General features: G+C 38.6%; 6 protein-coding genes across 6 annotated transcripts; 4 read left to right on the top strand and 2 right to left on the bottom strand.

The window, feature by feature from the left end:
• Positions 1–572: 572 nt before the first annotated feature.
• LOC113503689 (glycine-rich cell wall structural protein 1.8-like) lies at positions 573–1,273 on the bottom strand. The gene is made up of 2 exons (XM_026885754.1): positions 1,179–1,273; positions 573–1,034 (listed from the first exon to the last, which is right to left on the bottom strand). The coding sequence occupies exons 1-2, from the start codon at positions 1,192–1,194 to the stop codon at positions 685–687; spliced, it is 366 nt and encodes a 121-aa protein (XP_026741555.1). The 5' UTR covers positions 1,195–1,273; the 3' UTR covers positions 573–684.
• Positions 1,274–1,728: 455 nt separating this feature from the next.
• Positions 1,729–4,506, bottom strand: LOC113501371 (hornerin-like). The gene is made up of 3 exons (XM_026882507.1): positions 4,492–4,506; positions 4,047–4,083; positions 1,729–3,716 (listed from the first exon to the last, which is right to left on the bottom strand). Exons 1-3 carry the CDS (start codon positions 4,504–4,506, stop codon positions 1,729–1,731), a joined length of 2,040 nt encoding a protein of 679 aa, XP_026738308.1.
• A 5,560-nt stretch (positions 4,507–10,066) lies between these two features.
• LOC113501004 lies at positions 10,067–11,241 on the top strand. Its single transcript, XM_026881974.1, has 3 exons — positions 10,067–10,378; positions 10,780–10,931; positions 11,178–11,241. The coding sequence occupies exons 1-3, from the start codon at positions 10,271–10,273 to the stop codon at positions 11,239–11,241; spliced, it is 324 nt and encodes a 107-aa protein (XP_026737775.1). The 5' UTR covers positions 10,067–10,270.
• A 3,538-nt stretch (positions 11,242–14,779) lies between these two features.
• LOC113500996 lies at positions 14,780–17,488 on the top strand. The gene is made up of 4 exons (XM_026881962.1): positions 14,780–14,971; positions 15,592–15,758; positions 16,781–16,953; positions 17,403–17,488. The coding sequence occupies exons 1-4, from the start codon at positions 14,815–14,817 to the stop codon at positions 17,455–17,457; spliced, it is 552 nt and encodes a 183-aa protein (XP_026737763.1). The 5' UTR covers positions 14,780–14,814; the 3' UTR covers positions 17,458–17,488.
• Positions 17,489–19,034: 1,546 nt separating this feature from the next.
• On the top strand, positions 19,035–21,012 carry LOC113500988 (spidroin-1-like). Its single transcript, XM_026881950.1, has 3 exons — positions 19,035–19,157; positions 19,411–19,453; positions 19,546–21,012. Exons 1-3 carry the CDS (start codon positions 19,143–19,145, stop codon positions 20,400–20,402), a joined length of 915 nt encoding a protein of 304 aa, XP_026737751.1. The 5' UTR covers positions 19,035–19,142; the 3' UTR covers positions 20,403–21,012.
• Positions 21,013–24,527: 3,515 nt separating this feature from the next.
• LOC113501359 (spidroin-1-like) lies at positions 24,528–26,329 on the top strand. The gene is made up of 3 exons (XM_026882497.1): positions 24,528–24,686; positions 25,405–25,447; positions 25,524–26,329. Exons 1-3 carry the CDS (start codon positions 24,672–24,674, stop codon positions 26,327–26,329), a joined length of 864 nt encoding a protein of 287 aa, XP_026738298.1. The 5' UTR covers positions 24,528–24,671.
• The last annotated feature ends 972 nt before the right edge of the window (positions 26,330–27,301 follow it).

The raw sequence follows: 27,301 nt of genomic DNA, 5'->3' as shown, positions 1-27,301 counted from the left end.
GGTGCCTACGTACTTGCGGTTACCCGAAATGCGGCTGACCACAATCAAGAGATTTGTACGGGAAAGTAGATTCGCAGTGCGCTAAGACCGCTCCAGTCGTTCTGAATGCTGCAGCCCGACTGGCGGCCATCGGGGCGGTTGCCATGCACACCAGATCTGCTGGAAACTGGATACCGGCGAGGCATATTTGCCGGGCGCTGCCCGGCGTAGTGGGAACCCTGCTATACTTTTTTTAAGCAGTTTTTCCTCTACGAGTTTCTCTGGTAATAACGGAATAGCACTTCAGGGATCAAAGACCCGCGCGCAAAAGTGCGTCATGAATTGCTACGCATTAGCACACAACGGCCTAAACGTTGGAGACGTTGCACAGCAGTGCAGGTTTAGTCAGACTACACTTCTCCCCTTCTCTAATGTGAGTACGAGGTCTGTGGGCAACCTTCGCTAGGTAAGTAACACCTGTTAAGTGATAACCTACAGGTCCTCATATGATTGCTGTATAATATCAGAATCACTGATAAGCTTTTTGTACGACCACTACCAGTAGCTTTACCTCTATTAAATAAAACCACACATTTAAAGCAACTAACACGTTTTATTTCAAAAGACATAACGATGACGCTGACTTTCAATGACAAACTTGTTACACTTATCTCAATAGCTAAATTGCACATGGACAGCACTACTCTATTGCCCGTATCCGCCTTGATAGCCGCCACCGTACCCGGCCTGGCTGCCGTACCCGTGCTGCTGCGGCTGCTGACTGCTGTAGCCACCGCTCTGACCCTGGCTTCCTGACTGCAAACCGTTCTGCATGCCGCCGCCGTATCCACCGTGGCTGTGGCCAAACCCTTGACCGCCGCTCGCCTGTGCTCCGCCGAAGCCTCCATGACCAGGCATTGCGTTGGGCCTGAATCCTCCTTGGTTGAATCCACCGTGCATGCCTTGGGCCATTCCTTGCCCGAAGTTCTGCCCGCCGAAGCCGCCGAACCCTTGAGGTCCGCCAAATCCTTGACCGCCGCCGAATCCGCCGCAACCTGCGCAAGTTAACAGAACTTACAAAATCTACCACACGAGGCGCCTAAACTTGCATGAAACAAACGTGAAGAAGGGGAAATCAACAAGAGATCACTGAACTAAAAGAAAGCACAAAATAGAACTTAATATTGAATTTCACTCACCTCCAAAGCCGAACATGTTGAAAGATTAAATTATTATTATTCTATTATATACTAATGAAAAATGTAATAAGCAGTTGCTTATAATTTAAAATTATTTTCTAAAGCAAAAATAATATTTTTATTGGTTTTAATATTTAATGATTTTATGATGAATTTTAAATGTATACTGAATTTTTTGCTTCACGATTTTCTTGATATGAACTTTAAATTTAGAATGGAATATAATTTTGAATTATTTTTCTCTTTTGAAATACGTCCACAAAGTTCTCGCCAAAAGAGGTAAGTATCCAAAATAAGATATTATTGCATAACACCTATTATTTACCAATCCCTTGATTGGTTTAGTTTTATTAAACATTACAAACTTCTATCTCTTTTACCTTAAATTCTATTAGATCCTAAAAATGAGCCCCTCCCTTCTCTTTCCTTATGAATGATAGTCAGACGATAGTAATCGGAAGTATTAAAAAACTAAGTCCTTGATTTTTTCTTTATTTTTACATCTTATATTAAAGCTGTTTCTAGTGCATGGGTTTTTTATATTGATACGCTAATAATGTCCATATCCGTGATGGCCGTAGCCGCCATAGCCATGGCCGTGGCCGTAGCCTTTATAACTTCCATGATTATCTGGCTTGTGATTGACTGATTTTTGGGTTGCAGTTCCAGTTTGGGCATTGACAAACGCTGTTTGGGTGCTCGCGAATCCAGCTTGAATGGATTGACTGACCTGAGCACCCTTTTCAGTTGCGAATGCTACTTCGTGTTTAAATCCACTGGCGTCTTGTTGGAAGCTGGTCTGGGCGACAGCATGCTGCTCATGTGCCTCTTGTGAAGCGCCAATGACCGTTCCAGAAACTGCCTGTTGCTCTTCAGGTTTCTTTTCGAATGTCTTTTGTTCTTCGACCTTGTGTTTGTGTTCGTGTTGGTGGCCGTAGCCCCCATGATAGCCACCGTAGCTACCACCATAGCCGCCATAACCTCCATGCCCAGTAAATGGCTTTTGTGTTACGGTTTTCTTGCTCTCAAAAGTAGTTTGTGCACTTCCTGTTGCCGCTTGGCTGGAGACACTGACTTGGCCTGCTTTGTGGGTTTCGAATGCGGCTTCCTGTTTGAATCCACTGGACTCTTGCTGGAAGCTGGTCTGGGCGACTGCCTGCTGCTGTTTTACCTCTTGAAGAGCACCAAACACGGTTGCAACGGCAGCTTCTTGCACTTCAGGTTTATTTTCGACTACTTTTTGTTCTTCGACCTTGTGTTTATGTTTTTGCTCGTGTTGGTGGCCGTAGCCCCCATGATAGCCACCGTAGCTACCACCATAGCCGCCATAACCTCCATGCCCAGTAACAGGCTTTTGTGTTACGGGTTTCTTGCTCTCAAAAGTAGTTTGTGCACTTCCTGTTGCCGCTTGGCTGGAGACACTGATTTGGCCGCCTTTCTGAGTTTCGAATGCGGCTTCCTGTTTGAATCCACTGGACTCTTGCTGGAAGCTGGTCTGGGCGACTGCCTGCTGCTGTTGTACCTCTTGAAGAGCACCAAACACGGTTGCAATTGCAGCTTCTTGCACTTCAGGTTTATTATCGACTACTTTTTGTTCTTCGACCTTGTGTTTATGTTTTTGCTCGTGTTGGTGGCTGTGGCCCCCTTGGTAGCCAACATAGCTACCACCATAGCCGCCGTATTCAGTAACTGGTTTGTGTGTCACTGTTTTCTTGCTTTCAAAAGCAGTTTGTACGCTCGCTGACGCTGTAGATACACTGACTTGGGCTCCTTTTTGAGTTTCAAATGCAGCTTCCTGTTTGAATCCACTGGTCTCTTGTTTGACAGCAGCCTGGGCTACAGATTCCTGCTTTTGTTCCTCTTTATGTTGATTGAAGATGCTAGCAATGGCTTCTTGTATCTCAGGCTTTAATTCTACAACTTTCTGTTCTTCAACTTTGTGAGTTTGTTCATGTTTATGTTCGTGTTGGTGGCCGCCGTATTCATGATTATGTGGCTTTTGAGTGACAGATTTTTGACTCTCAAAAGTAGTTTGTGCGGACCCAGTTTGTGCACTCGCTGTGGAAGCCTGGCTGGAGAGACTGACTTGACCTTTCTGAGTTTCGGATGCAGTTTCACGTTTGTACCCATTAAAGTCTTGCTTGAATCTGGTCTGAGCAGCAGCAGCTTCTTTCTGTTTTTCTTCTAAAATAGCACCGATGACGGTCCCAGTAGTTGTCGGCGTTCCTGGGTATTTTTCGACTACTTTCTGTCCTTCAACTTTTTGTTCTTGTTCATGTTTTTCCTCCTGGTGCTGAGGCTTGTGATGCTCGTGATAGTCATGGTGACCGTGTTGGTGGCCGTGTCCGTGATAGCCGCCTCCGTAGCCGCCGCCATAGCCACCGCCATAGCTGCCACCATAGCCACCGCCGTAGCCCCCATCGTAGCCGCCGCCGTAGCCCCCGCCATAGCCCCCGCCGTAGCCCCCGCCGTGTCCACCGCCACCGTAGTCCCCACCGTAGCCACCCCCATAGCCACCGTATGGTCCATAGGTGTATCCTGCACAATCGAATTAGTTAAGTAGAAAACCTTTTTGTATAACAATACTACAGGCGCAGTTACTTTTTATTTACTAAATGTTGTTTATAATATTACATCACAGTTATAAACTGATTGCACATTATTTGTGCTATTACTAGGATTTGTTTTTCTGTTTCTAATAACGATTACTCCTTGTGTCGATGGTTTCACAAACATTTAAGTCATATGCACGCAGACACTCAAACGAAAACATTCGTGAATCACACAAATACTTGTCCTGCTCGGGGGTCGAACCCGCGACACGTCGCCCTCAGTAGGTTTGTAACAAACATAAATAACATTGGTTACCTGGTGTCACAATAGCTGCGACTAACGCCAGGAGAATCTGAAAAAATAAACACAAATGTTCAGTCTTTTAAATAACTCAACTTGTACAATATTTCTCACTCATTATGGAAGAAAATTAAATGTTGTGAATACTGATTAAGAAACGTCTCGCACGAGGTAGTTGGAGATTATTTTCACCGAAATATCTGGATTATTCGTCACACCTTTCTAAGTATTCACATTTCATCGAAATCATCAGCACAGAAAATCTTATAAACATTAGGCACTCCACTCATAACTCGATAAGTAAATACACATCACTAATCTCTCTTAATTTTGAAGCTATACTTCTTTAGGCGCTTTTCGTTATTGTCATTATTAGCCAGTAAGTACCTACTACCAAAATATTTTTAATGAAAATATAAATGGCCACACTCTTTTCATTTAAATTCCGATTTAAACTTACCACAAACTTAGCCATGCTACACAATACGAAATAGAAACAACGTTGGACCCACAACTGTGTCCTTGGCGACCCAAACAAGTCTTATATACTCGCATAGGGTTTAAAGATGTGTAAACCCGATCAGCTGACCCCGGCGACTTGTATTATCCTGTTGCGGGCTATTTGTGCCGCTGGCGAGTTTCAAAATCAAGTTTTAATACAAATAACTAAGTAATAAAAAATGTTTTTTTCACGTCCTGAGGTCTTAATGTATTTTTTTCGTTATCTATGGTTTATGTTTGTTGTACAGCACTAATACGCGGGAAAATGAACTGACAAATTATTTATTGAGTTTTATTTTTATATCTTAGAACTTTTCACTATTTTTAAATCGTACAAACATAATATAAAAAAGCGTCCGCTTTTAAGTGTATGAATAAATTACAGCTTTAGATTATGATGGTTACATTTTGTACATTTTAAACATCAAGGAATTTTACTTATTTCAAAATAAACGAACTGGCAAACCCCAGGTTACGAGAAGACGAGGATAAAAATATATTTCTTACTGTCAACGTACTTGTGTACGTTGACTTCAGCATAGAGGCTGTCATAGTTATAATAATTATGTAGGTACATACATAATGGACTGTACGCATGTGTGTTTACTTAACCAGTTGTGTCTGGTATCCGTGGCTAAAGAAAGATGGAATGATGGAGGTCCGAGCTTAAAAAAAAGAAAACATTCAAAAAAAGTTTCATGTGCTCTTAAAAGGAAAGCAAACGTAGGTACAAAGAAAACAGGAAAAAATTATGGTGTTACTTTTTTATAAATTTCTTCTGCACTTAAACGCATCATTTATTTTTGTTATCGTCGATGCGCTCCACTCTGCATTAAACTTTAAATATGTCAATAGTTGATTTTCCTGGTATCTATGACCTTACATGATTTTACTATCCTTTATGCAATAGTACTTAAAATAGTGGTATATTAAAACAAGCTTGCAGGCCATCTGGAAACAGTAGCAGTGGCAGGAAGATTAAGTGTCTATGATTGAAGGGAATTTGATGGAGTTTGATGAGGAAAAGTGGTTTTATTAAAGCTTCGCTAAAAAGCGAACCTAATATTTGGAAAGAAGCCACGCAGATAAGTTTTCCTTTGTTTAATTTCCAAAAACAGACAGTATCTTCATTTCCAAAAAATATATAAATTTTTACTTGGAATGTAACACGAAATTTTGGGCGGTAATATTCTGGTTATGTTAATTAGCTGGTTAATATTGAAGGTACCTATCAGACACAAGTTTTGCTCAATTTTTGATAAGTAGTAAATTATCTTTGACGCATTTGAATTTAAAGGAAAATAATTGTTGATGTGTAATTCGTCCGGTATTTTCTGTGTGATTTTTCTTCGAACGACTCCCGCACAAAGGAATTCTAATCCATGTATCTCGGGGGGTTTCACGAACGTTTAAGTCACGTGCACAAGGACACTCAAACTTGGATTAGGCGTTCTTAGATCAGATAAACACTTGTTCTACGCGGGGATCGAACCCGCGAAATGTCGCGCACATTGGCGTGATGATCGTAAACAGTAAGCTGTGAAAGACTTTATTTTCCCATCCAGGATATTGTACAACTCTTTTTACGGGACTACAGTTAGAGGATAACAAAAGTAGATAAGAATTTTTTTACTACAACTTCCATTTTTTTAATTGGTTTTTTTTTCCTAATCAGTGCTATACATGTCAAAGTTCATAAGTAAATAGACGATTTTCAATAATTGATCACATTACGTTTAAAATCATTTCAAGTTAAACAAAAGTTGCAATAATTATGATTCGTATCAAATGAAAGCTATTATAAAGCTTGATTATGATTGAATACTCAATTAATTGACTTCGGCTTAACATACAGTAAAGTCAAGATGTTATTTTTAGTAAAAACGTGATAAAACGATTGACGTTCCTTAGTCTATAAATATAAAATTAATTCAGTTATAAAAAATGCATTGGCCTATGTTGCTCTAGTTCAAAATCTTCCAATCATAGATTTTAATGGGGGGGGGGGGGCTTCCAATCATAGCTCTTAATTGACTTCGTTTATTGCTAGAAATCTGACTCATGGTTTAGGAGTAATTAAAACAGTTTAATTATGCAGATGCTCATCTAAGTAACTTTGTATAACGCAATATTTAAAGAATGTGAAAGGTGGATAAAGGTAAATTTCATTAAAATCGGACTAACCGTTTTTGTTTCAAGAGATAACGAACAAACAAAAATACTAAACACTCATATTACTTTCGCGTTTGTATTATAAGTGTGATATAGTATCTATTGTTAGCAAAATCATAATTTATTTTAGTGTTGCACGACAAGTTCCCCGATGGCGCTTTGATGTCTTTCACAAAGCGTTCCCTCTCATTTTTATGAAATTAATCAGGAAATCTTCCTCTTTGAAGGAATATGGGAATTTTTGTAATGAAGAAAAAAACAGGATCTTGCCAGATCAATGATATTTATTATACAATTTGTTCATGGTTCGTCTAACAACATTTTCAGGGTATTTGAAGTAAGGATAGTAAGCCCCCACTTTACCATTATAGACTAAATATGGCGGCAGTCCGTAGTTCCCGTAATTCGCTTTCGGCCAGGATCTCCCATGAGCACTGCGTTTTGTCTGCTTATGAAGTTTCTCTAAATGTTTATAATCATGTTTTGACATTGAATAAGGTGAATGTTTCTTTGTTTTCGCATCCACTTCTATTGTATATAAAAAGACCAGGAGTACTGTTAGAATAATCAGCTGAAATAAAATAAACGAATAAATTAGCATATCATATTTTTGGAGATTGGTAAATTAAAATCAGTTTTTGAATGATTTCTATGGTGTTTCACGCACACACCGTAATTTTGACAATGCACTTTTGTGTACATACATACTAACATCGATAGCTTTTTTTGTCGGTTGTAACAATTAGATTTAATACCTATTTATTAACAAATTTATGGCTACGTCGACTTATAACAATACTACAGACAGGTTTTTCATATTTCGAAAAGAAAAATCTGGTTTTATTAAATGACTGCGCGGTGACGCAGCGCCAACGTCAAAAATTAATTAATCACTATTTAAAAAATAAACACCCAGGCCACAATAACCAGTTTTTAATAAAAATAATAAGGAAAATCTTACCTTTAGCAACACGTGTTTTAACTTATTCATGTTTGGTGTGTTTTTTTTTCTATGTTTATACACTGACTTTCAAAAAGAAGGAGCTACTCAATTCGGAACAAACGTGAATCTCAATTTTCGGTGCATAACTGAAGTAGTTTCGTAGTTCGTGATACTTATGTAGTGAAACTCCTTGAACTTGAACTACTTTATTGATATAAAATTGAACTAAATACAGCGTAAGAAAACAATGGAGCCGTGACGGTTGTGTTTTTAGAATATCAAAAGTTGCACATTATCTTTTCACCAGAAAATTATGTATAAAAATTTGGTTTTTGTTTTTTTTTTAATAAGAAGAATAATTGTAGGTCACTTTATTGATTCCTTTTTTCAAATTATGCGGCTTCCAGTGTCACAGTATTTTAAATTTAATCTTTCACACCCAATTTTGTAAATACAATAAAAGTTTTCTTTTTAATTATTTTAAAAGACATTCAGTTTGACCTTAATAAAACAGGAAACTGTGACCTCATTTGAAATAACCAGAATTTTTGCAAAAATAAAAACAATATTTATGGTGCCCTATGATCAAGAAATTTTATACATTTTCAAACATGCGGAATATTTAAAGTATTAAAATGTTAATTAGTTATAATACGTCAACAGAATTTATCATCCGAGTACGCTTTCCTGCAAATACTTCAATCAGCAAAAAAAATAAATATTTAAAAAGATACAGTAGGTATCTAGGTACTCCACTTCTGAAAACGTCCGGTGACAGAAACAATTAGCGTATACTTGTATATTTCCCGACTAACACAGTGACATGGTTTACAGCTAAATGGAAGTTCAGTTTCCGAGTAAACTTAGGTAAACACAAACAAACTCTCACAAGTGCTAACTATGCAAGAAATTTAGAGGATGTTCACTTACTCATTCAATTCTAAGATTTGAATATAGGTTATGCAATTTTAAGATGCATAGCATAGCATTAGGTATTCATTTAGTTTGAGTACTTCCTACAAGTATAAAATGGATTGTGAGTTGATCGTTGTGTTAGAGTAGATTGATAAGTAATTGATACTTTTTTGTTTTCTCTTTTCATTCACGTGTTAACTTCATGAGAAGAGACCCGGTCCTTTTTAAAGGCGTGAACGGGGAGACAGGTCCAACGTGCAGAGGCCTTCTTGAGAACTTTAATCTACAAAGTGATGATATTTTTTATTATTATGTTTATTAAATAAATAAATGAATCTTTTATCACACATTTTTGTCACATCTATTTTTAGGACCCCATAGTTAGGGTACCCAAAGGGTAGGTTTTTAAGGATCGCTGACGGTGGGAGAGGTCATAAACATGTAAAGCTGTAGCAATGAGAACCTTTCTGAACAATTTGCAAAACAAAAGTTCCAGGCGCCTTACATTATTTTCAAGTATGATTCTCATTGCACATTTTGAAATACTTATCGTTTTTTATTATAGGATAACAATATCAGATCGTGGTCATGCTCATTTCCTAATGGACTTCAATAATCAAATGAGCACAGGTGGTGCTCAACGATTTATGGAGCAATGTCTATCTAATTATGATTAGCTTAATAGAAATGTCATTTGTAATTGCTCAAATTTACTAAAGCCAATATTTTTACTATAAAGCCATCTACAATGTATAATAAAGATTAGTAAAAAGGAAGGTCTCGTTTAAACGAGGCTAAATATAAAAACGTTTGATAAAAATATAATATTTACATCGAATCAAAATGGAGTTAAAGTTACTCATATTATCGGTAAGATTGTTCAAATTATTTTGGATACTACAAATTTCGATATTATCTAGGCCAATCTCCAAGGAACTAGGACTTTTCTATCTCCAAATTTAAGCCACATCGTCACTTAAAGAAATATCTGATTTCGTGTACTGAAGTTCTTACAATCATTTTTAAAGTAACTGGAATCAAATGAAAATGTGACAGTGCAATAAACCGCGTAAAGCGACGTTTTCTCCGAGAACTATAATAATACTACTTCAAGAGCTGACGTAAGTCTTTGTTCTAAGTTCCTCATCTCACCAGGTCGCCTGCTTCTCCTGCCTGATACCCTCGGCGGTGACCTTCAACTTGCTGGCAGCCCACGCGGTGGCGCACCAGGCGGCGCAGGACCTGGCCGCTATCAAAGCTGACACCATCAGCGCCAAGAAAGGAGCCGTTCTGAAGGCTTTCTCTGACATAGCTGACATCACTGCTAATGGAATAGCGCTTAAAGGTTACTTTAGATCATTTTTTGCTACATTTGAGCATTGATCACTATGATAAATCGCGGCGGGTTAGCGATTCCAGATTCCAATATTCATAATCCAGGTTCTTCACAATGTTTTCCTTTATATGAATACATAAAAAAGTAGAAATACTTAACTTTGAAAAAATCACGTTGGTCCTTTGCCTGCTCTGCAAACCTGCATCTTGAGCATACAAATCCAAGCAAGGTCAAAATAACATGAATAATTGAAATATTTACAAATGTTTTTTCTTGCTCTCAGGCCAAGTTATCAAGAATGCAGCTGTGTCAATAGCAGGATCTCTGCTTAACGGTTTCGCGTCAGTAGGATCGACGCTCGCTAAAGCTGGGATGGACCTGATCGCTGCTAAGTTTGGGATGGTCCCACCGAAGCCACCATGCATCAACAAACCACCACAATTGATCCCACCGCCAAACCGCATCGTCATTAACAGGCCTGTAAGTATGACTTCTTCCCATTATGTTAAAATCTAAGTCTATAGATAAGTGACATCACTTATCAAAAAGGTCAGACATTGAATTTCGACTGCATGGTTAGCTAAGTGGTGAAGGTAATTGAAATTGATCCTGTATTTGCGACTTGTCGCTGGTTCGAAACCAGCGTAGGACAAGACTATGTGTGGTGCACTCATGCTTGTTATGTGTCTGGGTGAGTACAGCAAGTGACTTGAATGTTTGTGAAACTCCCGCAACAATAGCCCGAATGACTAAACTCCTTAGGGGGGTCGTTTTAAAAAATAACAGTTATAAAATCATCCAAAAGCTAAAAGGCATGGAAATTCCATTTCTTTACAATTTTTCAACATAAATACTTTTCCTTATCTCATGTTTCTTTTCAGGACAACATCATCCCATCTTTTTATCCCCCACCTGCGCCGGCTGCTCAATACCACCATCCTCTTATCTACCCTCCAGTAGTGCCAGAAAGGAGTTTCTACAGGAAACCAACCACCCACCACGGATTCAAAAGGCCCGCTGGATCACGTTTCGCGTACGCATATACTTTTTAAATAGTACTTATAGTAATGGTTATTTAAAAATTGCCTACGATGTTTTGTATATTATAAGTCTTACTGCTGGACAAAGAGCTCTCCCAATGTATAATAAATATTACGTTAATTGAATTAAATAAGAATTGTAATTTACTTACACAAAATATGTATATTTTTGAGTCAGTATAATTACATACACATATCTACTAAAACATTTATGGAACGAATTTTGACTTTCTTTTCAGGATAATGGATATGCCCAGATTTGATGCTCAAGCATTCGAGGCGTTCCAATATGGAAAGAAATGATGACGAAATTTCATTTATAAATAAAAATTAATTAAAGTATTGAAAATAAACGATAAATTAACATTATTCTACGTACAACTTTCATTTAATTCCTGGTGACAAACTAATAGGTTAAAAAAAAACTGGCACCTACGTAGTTTTTTTTTTAATGCCAAGTGCTATACAGTGTATTTTCAAAGCAGCTGTAAAACAGGATTTAAACTACATTTTAAGAGTACAAGTTTTCAGATTGGCTTCGATGCTAAATCACTAAAATATAGTAAAAACGAAATAAAAAAGGCTAATTTAAGCTTTGGTTTATTTTATTTGTGGCTAAGCAATGAAATTGGGTTGGTTTTTGTCAGTAAGTACCTGACACTACCTTCCACTCAACCCAAAGTGTCTTTTAATTATTTCCCATAAGAAATTTAAAAAAAAGCTCTAAATTTGTGAACGCGGTGATGTCTTCAAAATGGGAAATACTTTGACTTTTTGCTTAAAACACATCAATGGTAATACATCGCAAGTTTATGAGTGTGTATGTACGTATTTTTTAATCATTTTACGCTCGAATAGCTAGACCAATTTTGAGAGGTACGACATAGTGAAATAATTAATGCTGAGGATTTTTATCCGACAGCGTCAGATTTTTTACAGCATACGTTATCCACGCAGCCGAAGCCAAAGACAAAACTAGTATTTAAATATAGGTAGATGTTTAGAAAACAAAGTTTTTTTTCTATTTTATTCCTATCACACGTTTGATAATTACAATAATTTATTCGTTATAAAGTATGATACTTGAGAGTTTCGGTAACATGTGGAACAGTGGAAATCCCACAGATAAATATTTGGAATACCTTGGTTAGTTTATAAAAAAACCCTTTAATCATTATCAAGCTCATATTTATTCTAAAAAAGTGTACAGAAAATAAGATATTATATATTATCACATCAAAATTTAAAATAAAGTTGTGTTTTGACTATGATACATATTATTTTTTTATATTAGTAAAAGAAAGATCTAGGAGTATTTTAGGGATTACCAAGAACTACTACCGCTAATAACCAATGATTAAAACGAAACCCTATTAGTTTTATTATTTTGTATAAATATATTTTACTAGCTGTTGCCCGCGACTTCGTCCCCGTGGGTGGAAGATATAAGTTATGATTTAGGTATACGTGCCCGGATTTTTTCACATTTTCCATTGTATCTTAGCTCCTATTAGTCGCAGTGTGATGGTTTATAGCCTAAAGCCTTCCTCGATGAATGGTCTATTCAACACAAAAATATTTTTTCAATTTGGACCATTAGTTCCTGAGATTAGCGCGTTCAAACAAACAAACTCTTCTTTTATATATTATATATTAGTAGCTTTATATATTAGTATAGATTAGGCTCTTCTGTCTTTCCTTTTATAATTCATGGTTACACTTGAAATTTTTCGATTCAATTTCGTTATGCATTTTTGTTCCTCGCATGACAAAAAAAAACATATTAAAATAATGATTGAGCTCTTTTTTCTTCTTTTTTTTTCTTTCTCTTTTGATGACTCCTATACAAAAACTATGTTTACTTACCGTCTTCTCTCAGACAGCCACCGTTCTAATGGAACCTACATTGTTAGGTTGGATGTTAATTTTGTTTATTCTGATTTGATACTGAATATACAACTTATCTATCTATACTTTATATTATACTAATTATACTAATATATAAAGTTGAAGAGTTTGTTTGTTTGTTTGAACGCGCTCATCTCAGGAACTACTGGTCCAAATTGAAAAATTCTTTTTGTGTTGAATAGACTATTCATCGAGGAAGGTTTTAGGCTATAAACCATCACGCTGCTGCTAATAGTAGCGAAGATACAATGGAAAATGTGTAAAAAGCAGGGCAGGGATAAATCATAACTTATATCTTCTACCCACCGGGACGAAGTCGCGGGCAACAGCTAGTTTCAAAAATTATGTCAATTTTCAATATCTGATTGACGAATGGACAATTTTTTGTATTTGCATCCCTGCTTCCTCCTATTGTGTAGTAGATAAGTAGCTATCTATTTGAGTCTTTCAAGTTTTTCAGTTTGAGTTTGTTCCGCTGTGTTATCCACGATTTATAAGGTACACTATTTTGTCCCCCTAGTAAGGGAACACAATTTCAATTGGCGTTTTAGTAGTACATATATGAGTATGCTTCTAGACATATGTACAAAACATTTCTTTTTTAATTTTAATTTTGTGATCAATAAATAGTTTTATCAAAGCATTTTGATATAATATTATTATAGTTTTAGAATAAGCTACTCTCCAACTTCTTTAAGCTGTGCCCAACTGGGTCCATATTGTATGTATATTATAAATGTAACACCTGTATTTAACATATGGAATGCTATAATAAAGAATTGACAATTGAATTGAGAATTGAGATTTTATGAAAAGCGTGCAGTCAATTTAGAGTAACATTTTAAACTTTATTCTTTATTTTACTAATTTCTAATTTATTCTTCAAAGGTAATTGTAATTTTTGGAATTCCATCATGTCGTGAACAACATTATAGGCCAGTATGTAACTGATTAGGGTATCAAACCTTTGTGTAACTAACCTACTTCATTATTCAAGTTATGACTAAAAGAATAGTTATATAGTTCCTAGCTGTTGCCCGCGACTTCGTCCCCGTGGGTAGAAGATATAAGTTATGATTTATACCTGCCCTGATTTTTTTCACATTTTCCATTGTATCTTCGCTCCTATTAGTCGCAGCGTAATGGCTTATAGCCTAAAGCCTTTCTCGATGAATGGTCTATTCAACACAAAAAAAAATCAATTTCGACCAGTAGTTCCTGAGATTAGCGCGTTCAAACAAACAAACTCTTCAGCTTTATATATTAGTAGGTATAGATATCATAAAAAGAAAGTAGAATACGTAGATTATAGAAATGAGCCAACAGGTGCTTACCTAATTGCATACTATAATTATATTACGTCACAGGACTTTAATTAATGACACTCGTTAACAAATGTCCTTTTTACTAATAGTTTTAGTATAAAACGGTCAGCAACGTGAAATAAAATCAGTATCATCAAAGATCTATTCGTCAAACAAGCACTAAAAGTGTAAACTATATTTCAAGATGGAATTTAAACTTTTGGTTTTATCGGTAAGTTACTTAACTGTATGAAAAACGTTATTAATATTTATTTGGATTTCATTTTCCATGCGCACTACAGAACTTTGTCGAACCTGCTTTGCTTTGTTTTCTTTAGTTTGCCTCTTTATTGTCTTCTTAACATGTCGATCAGTTACAGTTTTTTGTACAAATAATTTCCTTGCACTACTATCGGTGATCTTGTACTATTTCTTGTGCTTTGCAGTGAGCAACCAAAACGCAAATTAATAATAATATTACATATCCTAAAGAATAGCAATATATCGTTAATATTAATCTAAAACTGAAAAAGAAACTTTTAAACTTTGGCAGTATAACTAAGTATTTTTCTAAGTTTTTTAGAATTAAAAGTTCTATAGTAATTAAATAATATCTAATTTATTTTTCTAGGTCGCCTGCTTCTCATCCCTGATACCCTCGGCCATGTCCTTCAACCTGCTGGCAGCCAAAGCTGTGGCAAGCCAGGCGGCGCAGGACCTGGCCGCTATCAAAGCTGACACCATCGGCGCTAGCAAGGAAGCTGTCCTCAAAGCCGTGTCTGAAATCACTGATATTGCAACTTCAGGTCTTGTGCAAAAAGGTAATCATTCATACTTCATACAATTATTCACCTAACTCTTCTATGCTGGTGACATATTTAAACTCAATACTGTTTTGTGACTAAAGAAAATCTTTGCACCGATAGCCAAATATTTGACGTCATACGACCTTACGACCTGTTTTCAGATCTTGTCTTGTTCAATTCTTGTCAGATGTTACTTCGTCGATGAAATGTTGTGATTTTAGACGGTCTTTTAGACAGAATTTTAGACATTCTTAAACCAAACCGAATTTAACGGTGATCAATGAAAAATATTCTCTAATTTCTTGGTATGACAGTCGATTTTCCCAAGATGAGGGCCGATGGGACCTCCGTGGTCGAGTGGAGTACGCACCGGTTTCAAGGTGTCGCTATCTCTGAGGTCCCGGGTTCGATCCCCGGTCGGGTCAATGTAAAAATTCACATTTCTACATTGTCTCGGGTCTGGGTGTTTGTGGTACCTTCGTTGTATCTGAATTCCATAACACAAGTGCTTTATCAACTTACTTTGGTGGTTCAGAACAATGTATGTGATGTTGTCCGCATTTATTTATTTATTTATTTAATGTAAAATAAATAACGTGATCTAAATAATCTAAATTATTGAATTTCTTTCACAGGTCAAGCACTGAAAGCTGCTGCGGGTGCAATCTTGGGTTCCATTTTGAACGGCGCGACGTCTGCGGGCTCCACCCTCGCCAGGGCAGGCATCGACATGGTAGCCGCCAAACTGGGTCTCATCGACCCCCCAGTGCCACAGGTTCCCTTCGTAGAAGAGAATGAAACCGTAAGTGTTTTATAATTATTCTAGAATTTTTAGAAATTAAATCTACATTCGAATATTTTTACCTTCTTTCAGACGTTATCGGTTAATAAATTAGGTTCAAAATATCAAGGTTAAGGAAATGGAGACATTTACAAAAACTCTTCCCCAGAAGTAAATCCTTAACTACAGAGTTATAAAATTGGATAACAAAGCACGATAATCTTAAAGATAACTACATAAAATCACCCTTTCCAAAGTATTTATATAAAACAATGACCGATAAAAACCTGATACTTCTTGGTAGAGGAAGAGAAACTTCAATAATATCCACGTATTGGGGAAATCACTATGAACACACTCCTACAACGTATTGGTGAACAACATAGCAAACAATTAGGTGTTTAACACAACTTGTTTCACATACTTCACCCGGTCCCCTAAGACTAGTAATATCACAGTAATTGCACAAGAATGTATGAATGTTTAATGTATTTTTTCTCTTCATAAGGCATTGTAGAATTACTGGACTGTTTGTATATGATTAATTATTAAAACGTCTTGCTGCAGAATTATTGAAAATAGGTGGTCAACAATGTTGGTTAAATTTTTTTACGGAACTTTTTTAAGTTTAACTTGTTATTGTTTCAAGTTGTGTTAATGTTAAGATAAAATACAAGAATGCCAACATATTTCTGCCCCACGGCTAGTCGCGTTTTCTTACATAGGTTTGAATATTGATCATCAAATTACCTCGTATGTATTGCGTATCGATTGGCGATTTCCTCGCTCAAGGTTTCTTCAACGTTTGTGTGTAGTGCGTAGCTTTAAAAAGTCAATATAGTACTTGCGGGGCGTTAGAACCAGAACTGCAATATCGTGTAAAACCAATCCGAACAATCCCTTTCATCTGGGAATAATTTAGGCTAGAAACAATTACAAAAATTCCAACTAAGTTTTTTTCTTCACTTCGATAATTGTCATCGTTTAAATAATATTTATGTCCTCTCTTTTTTATATTCTGATTATCACTTCTCTGTTAACAGGTGGCTGAAGTCTCAACACAGAAACCTCAACCCATTAGCGCTGTCGAAGCCAGGTCTTCAAACAACAGGCCATCATCAGCCTACCCAAAGCCTCTCGTCAAAGTGACTCCTCAGAGAAGCCATTACAAGGCCCCCGTCTATGGACCTTCAGGAAACGGTCCCATTATCTATGAGTAAGTATGCAGCCCAGTGTAGATAGTTAAGTTGTAACAGACCTACTGTAATGTACTCGTACATATATCGCAGTATGTTCATATTGAATCTATACCTATGCTAAAGGCTATAGGGATTTAGGTTTTTTTTTAAATTAAATTTCTGCAGCATCTGAGACGTAGATTATCCTAACATTACAGTAATTCTTTTGGCTAAGGACTTAGTCAGTGACATGTCAAGTTTCAAATAGTTCTTTCAAAATATTGATAAGTGATGATGCGGACTCTACATGATGCAATGTTTACCTGAGATTTATAGACAAATTTTGAAAAGATAATCGATCTTCCTCTGACCGAAAATTACAGTAATAATGATTGCTGCGTTTACTGCTGAAGTAAATTAAACTGACTTGATTGATGCCTTGTGAATCAAGAAGGCACATCGATAATAAAATGTGTTTGTTTTACAGAATCATCAACACTCCGGGAGGTTACTCAAGCCCTTTAAGGTTTAGATTTAATTAATTAAGAAAAAATATAGTTAAATATTACCATAAATGTAAATAAATTAGTTTTAAAAACAAAAATAAATAATGTCTACTTAAATGCTTGTTTTTATTCCTATTGGTGTGGTCTACTGAAATAACTTACAGCATTGAAGCTGATTTCTGTTCAAAACTTATTTATAAATTCTATATTCTGTATTCTTCTTTTACATCACTGCGAAAAATTTCGATATCGATTATTACTGCAGTTGTATACGTGTCTACAACCTTTAAAATTAAACCAGATGTTTATGTTATTATGAATTATATCGTTCTTAATTTGCAATAAACATATTTTACACGAAAAAAAAATATTTTATAGATGAATAAAATCAAACTTCTAATAAGCTTTAACAGAAATAGTAAGCGATCCTTGTATGTTTCACTGCGCAGCGCACAATGTAATCAAACAGCTGTTTTGTGACAAAAGCAGGTCGGTTGCCAAAACATAAACAAATGCTAAACTTTAATAATTATATACAGTACTGATTTATTGTTCACTCAAGCAGTTTATCAAATAATCGTTTTGTAAATTCGTATTACTCAACTAGAATACCAATGACACGCAATGGGAGCAACCGTCGACCGCTAATTTTTTTACAGGCACCGGAGTTTTTGTTCATACTCAGTACGTAATCCAGCTGTTTGCTGTTTGACATGTGGTTCGGACAAGCGGCCAGTGACGTCACTAGCACGTCGGAACACCGCACACGCAACATAAACAACATTTGCATCAGCTGCAACAGCTGATAAAGCGATAATTCACGCGCTAATTTGCATATGATTTTCATGATAATTATCGAGGCAACGAACTAAGGAGATGAAATTCAATATCGACGCGCAAATTACGCTTTATCGGTTGTTTCGTAATATTGTATTCTGATTTGGTGCCGGAAAGGATGTGATCGTAATCCTTAGTTTCTACTGTATCTACGAATGTACGTGAAGCAATATACTCGACTTTATTCGTTGCTGCCTAACAGAAGTAAAACTTGCTGTATGAATATGTATGGAACGAAACACATGTATAATCGTTCGTTTACACGTCGACCTAGATTTGTCTACTTGACCTATATTGCAAGAAGCGTGCAGATGTAATACTTGTAGCTTCCACAAACTTCTATAGACCTTGTTCTTAAGGTAATGTTAAGATATAATGAGAACTGCTTCATGTTTACCTACTTCGTATGCACCCAGCCGCCTAGCAAAAAAATCATTGATGAAGTTACTTGGTTGGGCCTTTGCATCTCCAACGTTAGCACATAAGGACTAAAGACGTCTTAGCTTCAAATTTCGGAGTTTAATTCTTGAATGGCCGAACTAAATCACCTATACAAGCGTGTGCTTAGTCTAAACATACGTAGTGCAATGGCCGAGGTTTACTCGCAAGGGATACGCGGCGCGCGCATCCGACATGGTCTGATATCTTGAGCGGGCTCCGATTGTGTACAACTTGTACCAACAAGGCACGCTTGCCGATTAGTTTTTACAGGTACCTAATGATATTCAAATGGAGCGGCTTCGACCAACTATTTAGCATTGTTAATGTGATGTTAATAATTTTGGCGCAGTATAAAAGTGCATGCGAGCGCTGGTAGCCACAACAATTACAGTTAGCAGTCCAATTTGGTGGTATCGTAGCGAGCAACCGACACAAACTTAGCGATGTCTCGACTTACGGTAAGATGAGACATCATAGCTTATAATAGTCTGGATTAAATATTAGATAAAGGCTGTGTGATTAAAAAATAAATAACTGTGAGCATATTTTCAACACCCTCGGAATATAACCCTCGGCGATCGCTGAAGTGATGGGACAATGGCAGAATGCATTTAAATGAATAGTTCTTAATTTTATACTTCAGTCTAAAAATAGTGACCTTTTTATGGGACGGTACTTAACAAATTACTAAGTCGCACAATTTTGTTTCAGATTTTCTTTGTCATCGCTGTGGCGTATGAAGTCATCGCAGACGGTAAGCACCTAGATAACCTATTAGTTATATGATCTTAACGCCAATTTCAAGATTAAAACAAGTACTAATATAAAATCCTTTTGATATTATAGGAAAAGTAGCAGATTCCCATGCAGCACAGTCTGGTTACATCGCCCCGGTGATCGCCGGCGGCTACGGAGGCTACGGCGGCGCGGGCCTGGCTGGTGCCGCGCTGGCAGCTGGCGCCGGCTACGGAGCTGGTGTGGTGGCCGGCCCCGCGGTCATCGCTGGAGGAGCGGGCATCGGCTCCGGCGCCGCGCTCAACAACGCCGCCGCCGTCGGCGCCGCGCAGCTCAGCGCCATCCAGAACGCGCAGGCCGTGCAGGCCGCACAGATCGCCAACTCCGCCGCCGCCGCCATCCAGGGAGCGCGCGCCACTGAGGCCGCCGCCCGCGCCGGCTCCGCCTACGCCGCCAACAACGCCGCCGCTCTTGAGGCCGCGCGTGTTGCCAACATCCAGCGCGCTCAGGCCGCCGCCTGGGAAAATGCACGCGCCGCTGAGGCCGCGAGACGCGCCGGTGCCGCCAGCGCCCTGGAGGCAGCGCGCGCTGCTGAAGCCGCCCGCTTAGCTAACGCTGCCCGTGTGCAGGCCATTGCTATCGCCAACACCCGCGCCGTAGAGGCCGCTCGCATTGCCAACGCAGCGCGTGCCCAGGCTGCCGCCGTCGCCTCCAGCGCGGCTCAAGCGCAAGCTGTTGCTGACGCAGTCGCCAGGCAAGCTCAGGACGGAGCTCTGCTGCTCGGCGGCGGAGGCGTGGTCGCCGGACCCGCGGTGGCTGTCGGCGGACTCGGCCTCGGCGGTTACGGACTCGGTCTCGGAGGTCTCGGCGGTCTCGGCTACGCTGCCGGCTACGGCTACGGCGGGCTCGGTTACGGCGGACTCGGCTACGGAGGTCTCGGCTACGGCGGCAAGGTGATCCACCACTAAGGTGTGAGTGATCGATTATCGACCAGAGATGATACCTACCCCATTGTCATAGATAAACAAATCTACAACCATTTCTCTTTTTTCTAAAGAAATGGTTAGCGGCAGAACTTACGAGATTTGGACTGATCAACGTCATGTAAATATTTCAAAATTGGCAACAAAGTCTGTCTTATAATTAAATATTAGCAAACACCGACACTTATTTTAATTCTATCCTTGTTACATTAGCTGAATATGTTACAACGAGTATGTTAAGCCGATTTTTTGAGATATTTAAAAGAACCACGTTCTCTAGAAAACTGATAGGATTCCTAGGGAAACTATCAGTGGACTGGCTGTACAGAATGTATTAATAAAAAACAAATCATTGAAATAAATATTACCAAGAAGTTTACGCATTTTCTTAAGCCTTTAGAAAGGAGAGGTGGCAAACATTTTGATTGTAAATTGAAATAGTCGGCTATTTTCGCTCTATATAGGTCTGGTTCTGTAAAGGTTATCCCCTGTTTGTCGCTTTGGGGAAGACAAACCCGAGTTTACCAAATCTGAAAGTTCACGTTACTTTAATGTTACATTAATCTTTTCAATAAAACCTTTCTATGCTAACGTTTTCAAAAATTTGCGATATATAATTAATACCATTACACAAAATAATTGTCAATTTTTTTAATCCTCTGAGCTATACAGGGTTTAAAAAGTCCACTGCAATTTATTTAGCCTTAAACATTATAAATGACGAATGACACTATAAACAGTTTATCAATTTCACTTCGTTTTATAGCATAGTTTATTCATGTAGGTAGGTAGGAAATGTAATGTTTGAGGAACAGCAGCTTCTTTTCGAGGTAGTACATAGGTAATGATCTTAACTTGAGGAAAACTAGGCCGGCTAGGCGGCTTTATCCCTGAAGCCAGAGTTGAGAGAGCTCTGGCAGAACCATCGCGACTTAAAATGGCATGAGTTTTAAAGTAATCCTTCGAGGAGGACGCCATTTTATTACAACCCAATTGTACAAAGTGTACCAACCAACCAATACCACAAAACATTTGGTCGAGACATTTTCCAATATTTTAACACAACAAAAGAAATGTAGCTCATTCGTAAGCAGGTTAATTCCCAGAGCATTAGTATTATAACTTACTAGGGATTATAAGAGGGATGATGAATGGGTATAAAAAGAAAAAATCTCATTAGTCCCTCAGTTAGATAATTGAAAAGTATGAGACACGTATTTTTTCCTTTTTCAGATAAACTAGAATTAACAAAGATTAACTGCTTTAAAGTTTAGGAGAGGGGGCTTGTGACGTAACGATATAGTAAAATTTATACTCAATCGTGACGTCACGCGTAAGTTTCATTCACTGTAATTTGGTCAATTTATGTTTGCGGGCCAAATTAAAAAATTCGTATCCATTATTATAAAAAAAAATCTCACCATCCCTATTGAATTTATTTTAAAATTGTCTAATGTAGTAATCAAAAAGCGGATATTAGCAATATTCATTACTACTAACTAATTGACACCAAATGCCGGCCATTTTCCACCTAATTAGGTACTGTATGGATGACCAACAAACGCTTGATCGTTGCAAAGGCGTTGTTATTTTGCAAGGAACAGCCACTTCAGCATATTAAAGACATTAAAAGTAATCGTTCTTACACATGTTTGATAAGAATCGGTTGAACTGTTTAAAATTTAATCAGGAGAGGCATTTTTTTTTTGTTATTTTTAGCCAGTTGCCGGCGTTTAGGCACTGTCATCGATAAAATACCTTCTTCAAAAGTATTCCGGAGTTCTCTTGATTATATCTTAATGTTATAGTAGATCAATGGAATACGTAACTATGGTTAAAATTAAGTTGCTGACGTCAATGCAGAAAGCATCAAAAGCGATAATAGAGTGTGGTTGAGGACCAACATCTGAGGTATAGTCTTACATAAGTCACTGTACGCAAGTAGGCACTGAAAAGGGCCCACTGCAACCTTTTGAGACCCCAAGCAGGAGTGCTGTTCCCGGCACGTGTAGTAGTGCAATGCAACTCCACGGGTCGGTACCAAACGCCGCTGACGTCACCCGGTTAGATTAAGTCAGTAAGAGTCTGACACTACCCGTCCTCTCCCCCGAGAGGGTCCATGACGATTTCTCCGCAACAAGAAAAAGGAACTGGTGCTGATCCCAAATTTTGCTAACTAGCGCTGACCCGACAGCGTCGACCGCTGGCGCCAGTTACCTACAGTTGAGACGAGAGAGTCGTTGTTTTGAAGAATTTCAGTTTTTCACCCCTTCTGTTTTCGTAAGTTTCGGTAAATCCTATGGACACTCACTATCTAAGGGGAGGAAACGGGTAGTTTCAGGGTCTTATTTAATAAACCTGAGCAGCCTTGCAAAGGCTCTCGCATTTGCTCGTCGGTGTGTAGCAATTCATCATTCGAAAGTTTGTCATCCCAGATACATATTTTTCTGCCATATGAAATTAGTAAAATGACAAAAGAAGAATGGAGGAATATACATTTACTTATACATTTCTTTTTCGTCAAGTATTGTCTTTTCATAATGCCTAGTATTTATCAATTCAGAATGTAATTGCTATGCATACTGTTGCAGGCGTTCAGAATTTTATTACCAGAACTATAATAATATAGAGGCTATGGAAAATATGTGCGAATTATCGGTAAATGACTGAAATTATGTTAAATTATTTCTAGTGCAAGTGCAAAGACTGAGATGTAGTAATAGGTACTCTCCCATGAAAATCGGGTTCACATATTGCATTTTCTCACCAAACGAAGCGAAGAAGACCCTTGATTAAGTTATCAATAGAGGTATTTTCAGACATTTAATAAGTCTACCAAACTTTCAACCCTTCATAACTTCGAAAATTCCTAATATCTAAGAACACTTGCGCATAATTCAAATTTCATACAAAACAAACTCAATTCATAACGCTCTATCCGTTTGTGAGCTATGATATACACATCAAAATGAGACACGACTTTTTTGCGTCGGAGGTTAAAAATTGGGAAAGGATGGACCGTAGATGAGATTTGGTTAACTAAAACTTACTTATATACTAATAGAAAGTAAAATAATATACTTTCCACAAAAAAGCGTCAAAGAAGACTTCATTAAAAAAAACATCATCACTGTCAAAGACGGGAAACTTACCCAGGGAATGGCTGGTCTTCCAAGGAGGAGTCGACCAAGCGCTTTGCAATTTCTTTTTAAAGTATACTTGCATCTAGTACCACATGAAATTTCAACTTAAAATGGCAAGAACTCCAGCCCTCCGATCACGGATAGAATCGTCCTTGCATTTTATAAAGAACACCATTGTCAGTTACATGGTTCGTAGTTTAATTACCTTCATTCTCTGCATCTGGTAACCACACAATGTATTACACTAGGCATAACATGTATGTAAATGCTCTTTGGTTACGCAGCTAGGTATTACAGACCACACGCACTGAAAGTATGAGACCTGTCAACTTAGGCACGGAACTACTGAGTGTACCTAGTTCCGCTTTATTTTTCATCAATCTTTGCAAATTTATCATATTAATCATCTTTGCATATTTTTTTATGCATCTATATGCACCAGTACTACTATACACCAGCGTGTATTTTGACACTTTCTAAAGACGGAGAAGGAAAACATCGTGAGAAAGCCGTCAAATGTTAAGGGGTGTCTTAATGAAAGGTGTGTTAAGCTACGTTAGGGGCGTAAGGGCGGCTTACATTCTGACATTCAGTTGTAATACAAACGTACGGAAAAAGAAGCAATTTTTATCCTGAGAACATAACAAGGTTTGGGGATATATCAGCACTGACTAAACTCACCCCGAGTTCCTTCCTTGTTTTTGCGAGAGCTGTTGCTTCATTCGCCCAAACTCTGAATTGCACAACATGTTTCCTGTAAAGTATTCGTGCAAAACTATTCTAAACTCAACAGATAGATACATAATTCAATTACACAAACAATCGTGTCTAAAGCATATTGTTGCACGAATATTTAATTATAAACTCCCAGTTATAAAACATTGTGAGCAACTACCGAAATATTGAACCTGCGTTCAATAGCTGTCTTCAAGTTACAGGTACCTAATGATATTCAAATGGGGCGGCTTCGACAAGCTATTTAGCATTGTTAATGTGATGTTAATAATTTTGGCGCAGTATAAAAGTGCATGCGAGCGCTGGTAGCCACAACAATTACAGTTAGCAGTCCAATTTGGTGGTATCGTAGCGAGCAACCGACACAAACTTAGCGATGTCTCGACTTACGGTAAGATGAGACATCAGAACTAATTATAATTATCAATAATGCAATGTATTGACTTTATCTGTACCTATAATATTGTAAAAATGTGTGCTTTTATGTTTATTATTATGGAAACGATTTTACCGAAACTGTTCAAAAGCATTCGAGAATGAATTTGGAATTTTCCCCAAAAATGTGTCTCCAAAATCATAAATCCATCTTCAGATTAATTTGTTTATTATTGGGAAAGGAGAAGGATATTTTTTATTGAAAAACTTATACTTTCATTTATAAGAGATGCTTATTGAAAGCTAATAATGCAAGTACTATTTATATAAATATCAGAGAGTAATAAATTTAAGGCCAAAATTGATAGTTCGTCATCGGGCCAACTCACAATTAAAATTAAATTAATATGTAGTATTTAAATCTTTGTATAGTTGCGGATTCGCGTTAACAATTGTGTAACGTGTAACATTGCATATTTCATTTTGTAGCGTCTCAATACTCTCATAACCAGTGTTATTTAACTCACCTTATTTGCATGTCGCGACCAGTAATTCAGTTATTGCTTGTATTTGCTGGGATTTTTTCTGATTTCGTAATAGATTGGCAAACGAAAATTTAGCATGATTCCTAGTCTAGCTTACCATTTTTTAACGGAGGATGTTGTCTTTCTTCACTTTTTTATTTATTACTTTAACGAGCAGAAAATATCACTGACGTGTATCATTATTTTCAGATTTTCTTTGTCGTTGCTGTGGCGTGTGAAGTTATCGCAGATGGTAAAATTGAACTTATTAAACAATACGAATCTGCATTAAAGACATAATAATTAACACAACCTTCTTCTTACAATAGGAAAAGTAGCAGATTCTCGGGCGCAGCAGTCGGGCTACGCCCCTGTGATTGCTAGCGGCTACGGAGGACTCGGTGGTGTGGGACTGTCGGGAGCAGGTCTAGCGGGCGCTGGTCTGGCCGGAGCCGCGCTGGCGGCTGGCGGCTTCGCTGGAGGAGCGGGCATCGGCTCCGGCGCCGCGCTCAACAACGCCGCCGCCGTCGGCGCCGCGCAGCTCAGCGCCATCCAGAACGCGCAGGCCGTGCAGGCCGCACAGATCGCCAACTCCGCCGCCGCCGCCATCCAGGGAGCGCGCGCCACTGAGGCCGCCGCCCGCGCCGGCTCCGCCTACGCCGCCAACAACGCCGCCGCTCTCGAGGCCGCGCGTGTTGCCAACATCCAGCGCGCTCAGGCCGCCGCCTGGGAAAATGCACGCGCCGCTGAGGCCGCGAGACGCGCCGGTGCCGCCAGCGCCCTGGAAGCAGCGCGCGCTGCTGAAGCCGCCCGCTTAGCTAACGCTGCCCGTGTGCAGGCCATTGCTATCGCTAACACCCGCGCCGTTGAAGCCACCCGTATTGCTAACGCAGCGCGCGCCCAGGCTGCTGCCGTCGCCTCCAGCGCTGCTCAGGCCCAAGCGGTTGCTGACACTGTAGCAAGGAACGCTCAAGACGGAGCCCTTCTGCTCGGCGGCGGTGGTGCGATCGCTGGACCCGCGGTGGCAATCGGAGGACTCGGCGGCTACGGAGCTGGTCTCGCTGGTCTCGGTGCCGGCTACGGCGGTCTTGGCTACGGCGGACTCGGCTACGGCGCGGGCAAGCTGATCCACTAAGAGAGTAATTGAAGCAACGATCGACCAGTGATGATACCTTATTGTCATAGATTATCAAATATCTACAACCATTTCTCTTTTCACCATAGAAATGGTTAGCGGCAGTTTTAACGAGCTTTGGACTGATCAATGTCATGTAAATATTTCAAAATTGACCAATAAAGTCTGTCTTATAATTAAATGTAAGCAAACATACATTTTTCTTTTATTTTAATTTACATTCTATAACCAGGTTTTCAATGGAGGAGCTCGTGGCTTAGCTATAACCGCATAAGTGATTCGATCACAGGTTAAGCTATGCTTGACGCGGTTGGTCCGTAGACGGGTGACCATCTTTGTCATAAAGAGTTCCACCGTGTTTCGGAAGGCACGTTAAATTGTGGGTCCCGGCTGTTATTCCTAGATCTTTGACAGTCGTTACAGGTGGTCAGAAGCTTGAAAAAGACAGCCAGTCTAACCAAGGGGTGCCCAGGTAACTGGGTTAAGGAGGTCAGATAGGCAGTCGCTCCTTGTAAAATACTGGTACTTAGCTGAAACCGGTTGGACTGGTAGCCGACCCCAACATAGTTAAAAGCAACATAGGGAAAAGGCTAGGCCAATGAACCAGGTTTTCAATGAAGCCCTTGTCAATTAGGAAAAGAAAGTAGAAGAAAATGCGTTTAATATGTTGTTTGTATGATCCACATCTAAACGCCACGTCGTATGATGTCAATTCAAAGGCAAGTTAAATTATCTAGTTAACTCTATCCCCATAGCTACGAGGAACATACCAAGACCATTCTGGAATTAAAATCGGCTTAAAATATCATTATAATAATAAGTAAACCGAATCCCTCAGGGCGAGTCGTTATCTCTTCATGGGAATAACGCAAGACCAGAGGGCATATTAGTATGCTTTTTCAAACCTTGAGATATAAATAAAAAATGTATCTGAAGGTCTATGTAGGAGCATACATCCGCAGGGCAGCTTGT

This window comes from Trichoplusia ni, chromosome 2 (genome assembly GCF_003590095.1).
Source record: "Trichoplusia ni isolate ovarian cell line Hi5 chromosome 2, tn1, whole genome shotgun sequence".
Taxonomy (NCBI): Eukaryota; Metazoa; Arthropoda; class Insecta; order Lepidoptera; family Noctuidae; genus Trichoplusia; species Trichoplusia ni.
The sequence above is the reverse complement of the archived record's forward strand: the minus strand, read 5'-3'. Positions and strand labels throughout refer to the sequence as shown.

What these genes read in the sequence shown, in the direction of transcription:
- LOC113501004 (XM_026881974.1), top strand. Translation starts at nt 10,271, where the DNA reads ATGGACCTGATCGCTGCTAAGTTTGGGATGGTCCCACCGAAGCCACCA. An exon ending in GCATCGTCATTAACAGGCCT is followed by an intron (nt 10,379 to 10,779) that starts GTAAGTATGACT and finishes GTTTCTTTTCAG; the next exon opens with GACAACATCATCCCATCTTT. An exon ending in CCCGCTGGATCACGTTTCGC is followed by an intron (nt 10,932 to 11,177) that starts GTACGCATATAC and finishes CTTTCTTTTCAG; the next exon opens with GATAATGGATATGCCCAGAT.
- LOC113500988 (XM_026881950.1), top strand. An exon ending in GTATGAAGTCATCGCAGACG is followed by an intron (nt 19,454 to 19,545) that starts GTAAGCACCTAG and finishes TTGATATTATAG; the next exon opens with GAAAAGTAGCAGATTCCCAT.
- LOC113501371 (XM_026882507.1), bottom strand. An exon ending in CGCAGCTATTGTGACACCAG is followed by an intron (nt 3,717 to 4,046) that starts GTAACCAATGTT and finishes TCGATTGTGCAG; the next exon opens with GATACACCTATGGACCATAC.
- LOC113501359 (XM_026882497.1), top strand. An exon ending in GTGTGAAGTTATCGCAGATG is followed by an intron (nt 25,448 to 25,523) that starts GTAAAATTGAAC and finishes TTCTTACAATAG; the next exon opens with GAAAAGTAGCAGATTCTCGG.
- LOC113500996 (XM_026881962.1), top strand. Translation starts at nt 14,815, where the DNA reads ATGTCCTTCAACCTGCTGGCAGCCAAAGCTGTGGCAAGCCAGGCGGCG. An exon ending in TTCAGGTCTTGTGCAAAAAG is followed by an intron (nt 14,972 to 15,591) that starts GTAATCATTCAT and finishes TTTCTTTCACAG; the next exon opens with GTCAAGCACTGAAAGCTGCT. An exon ending in AACGGTCCCATTATCTATGA is followed by an intron (nt 16,954 to 17,402) that starts GTAAGTATGCAG and finishes TTTGTTTTACAG; the next exon opens with AATCATCAACACTCCGGGAG.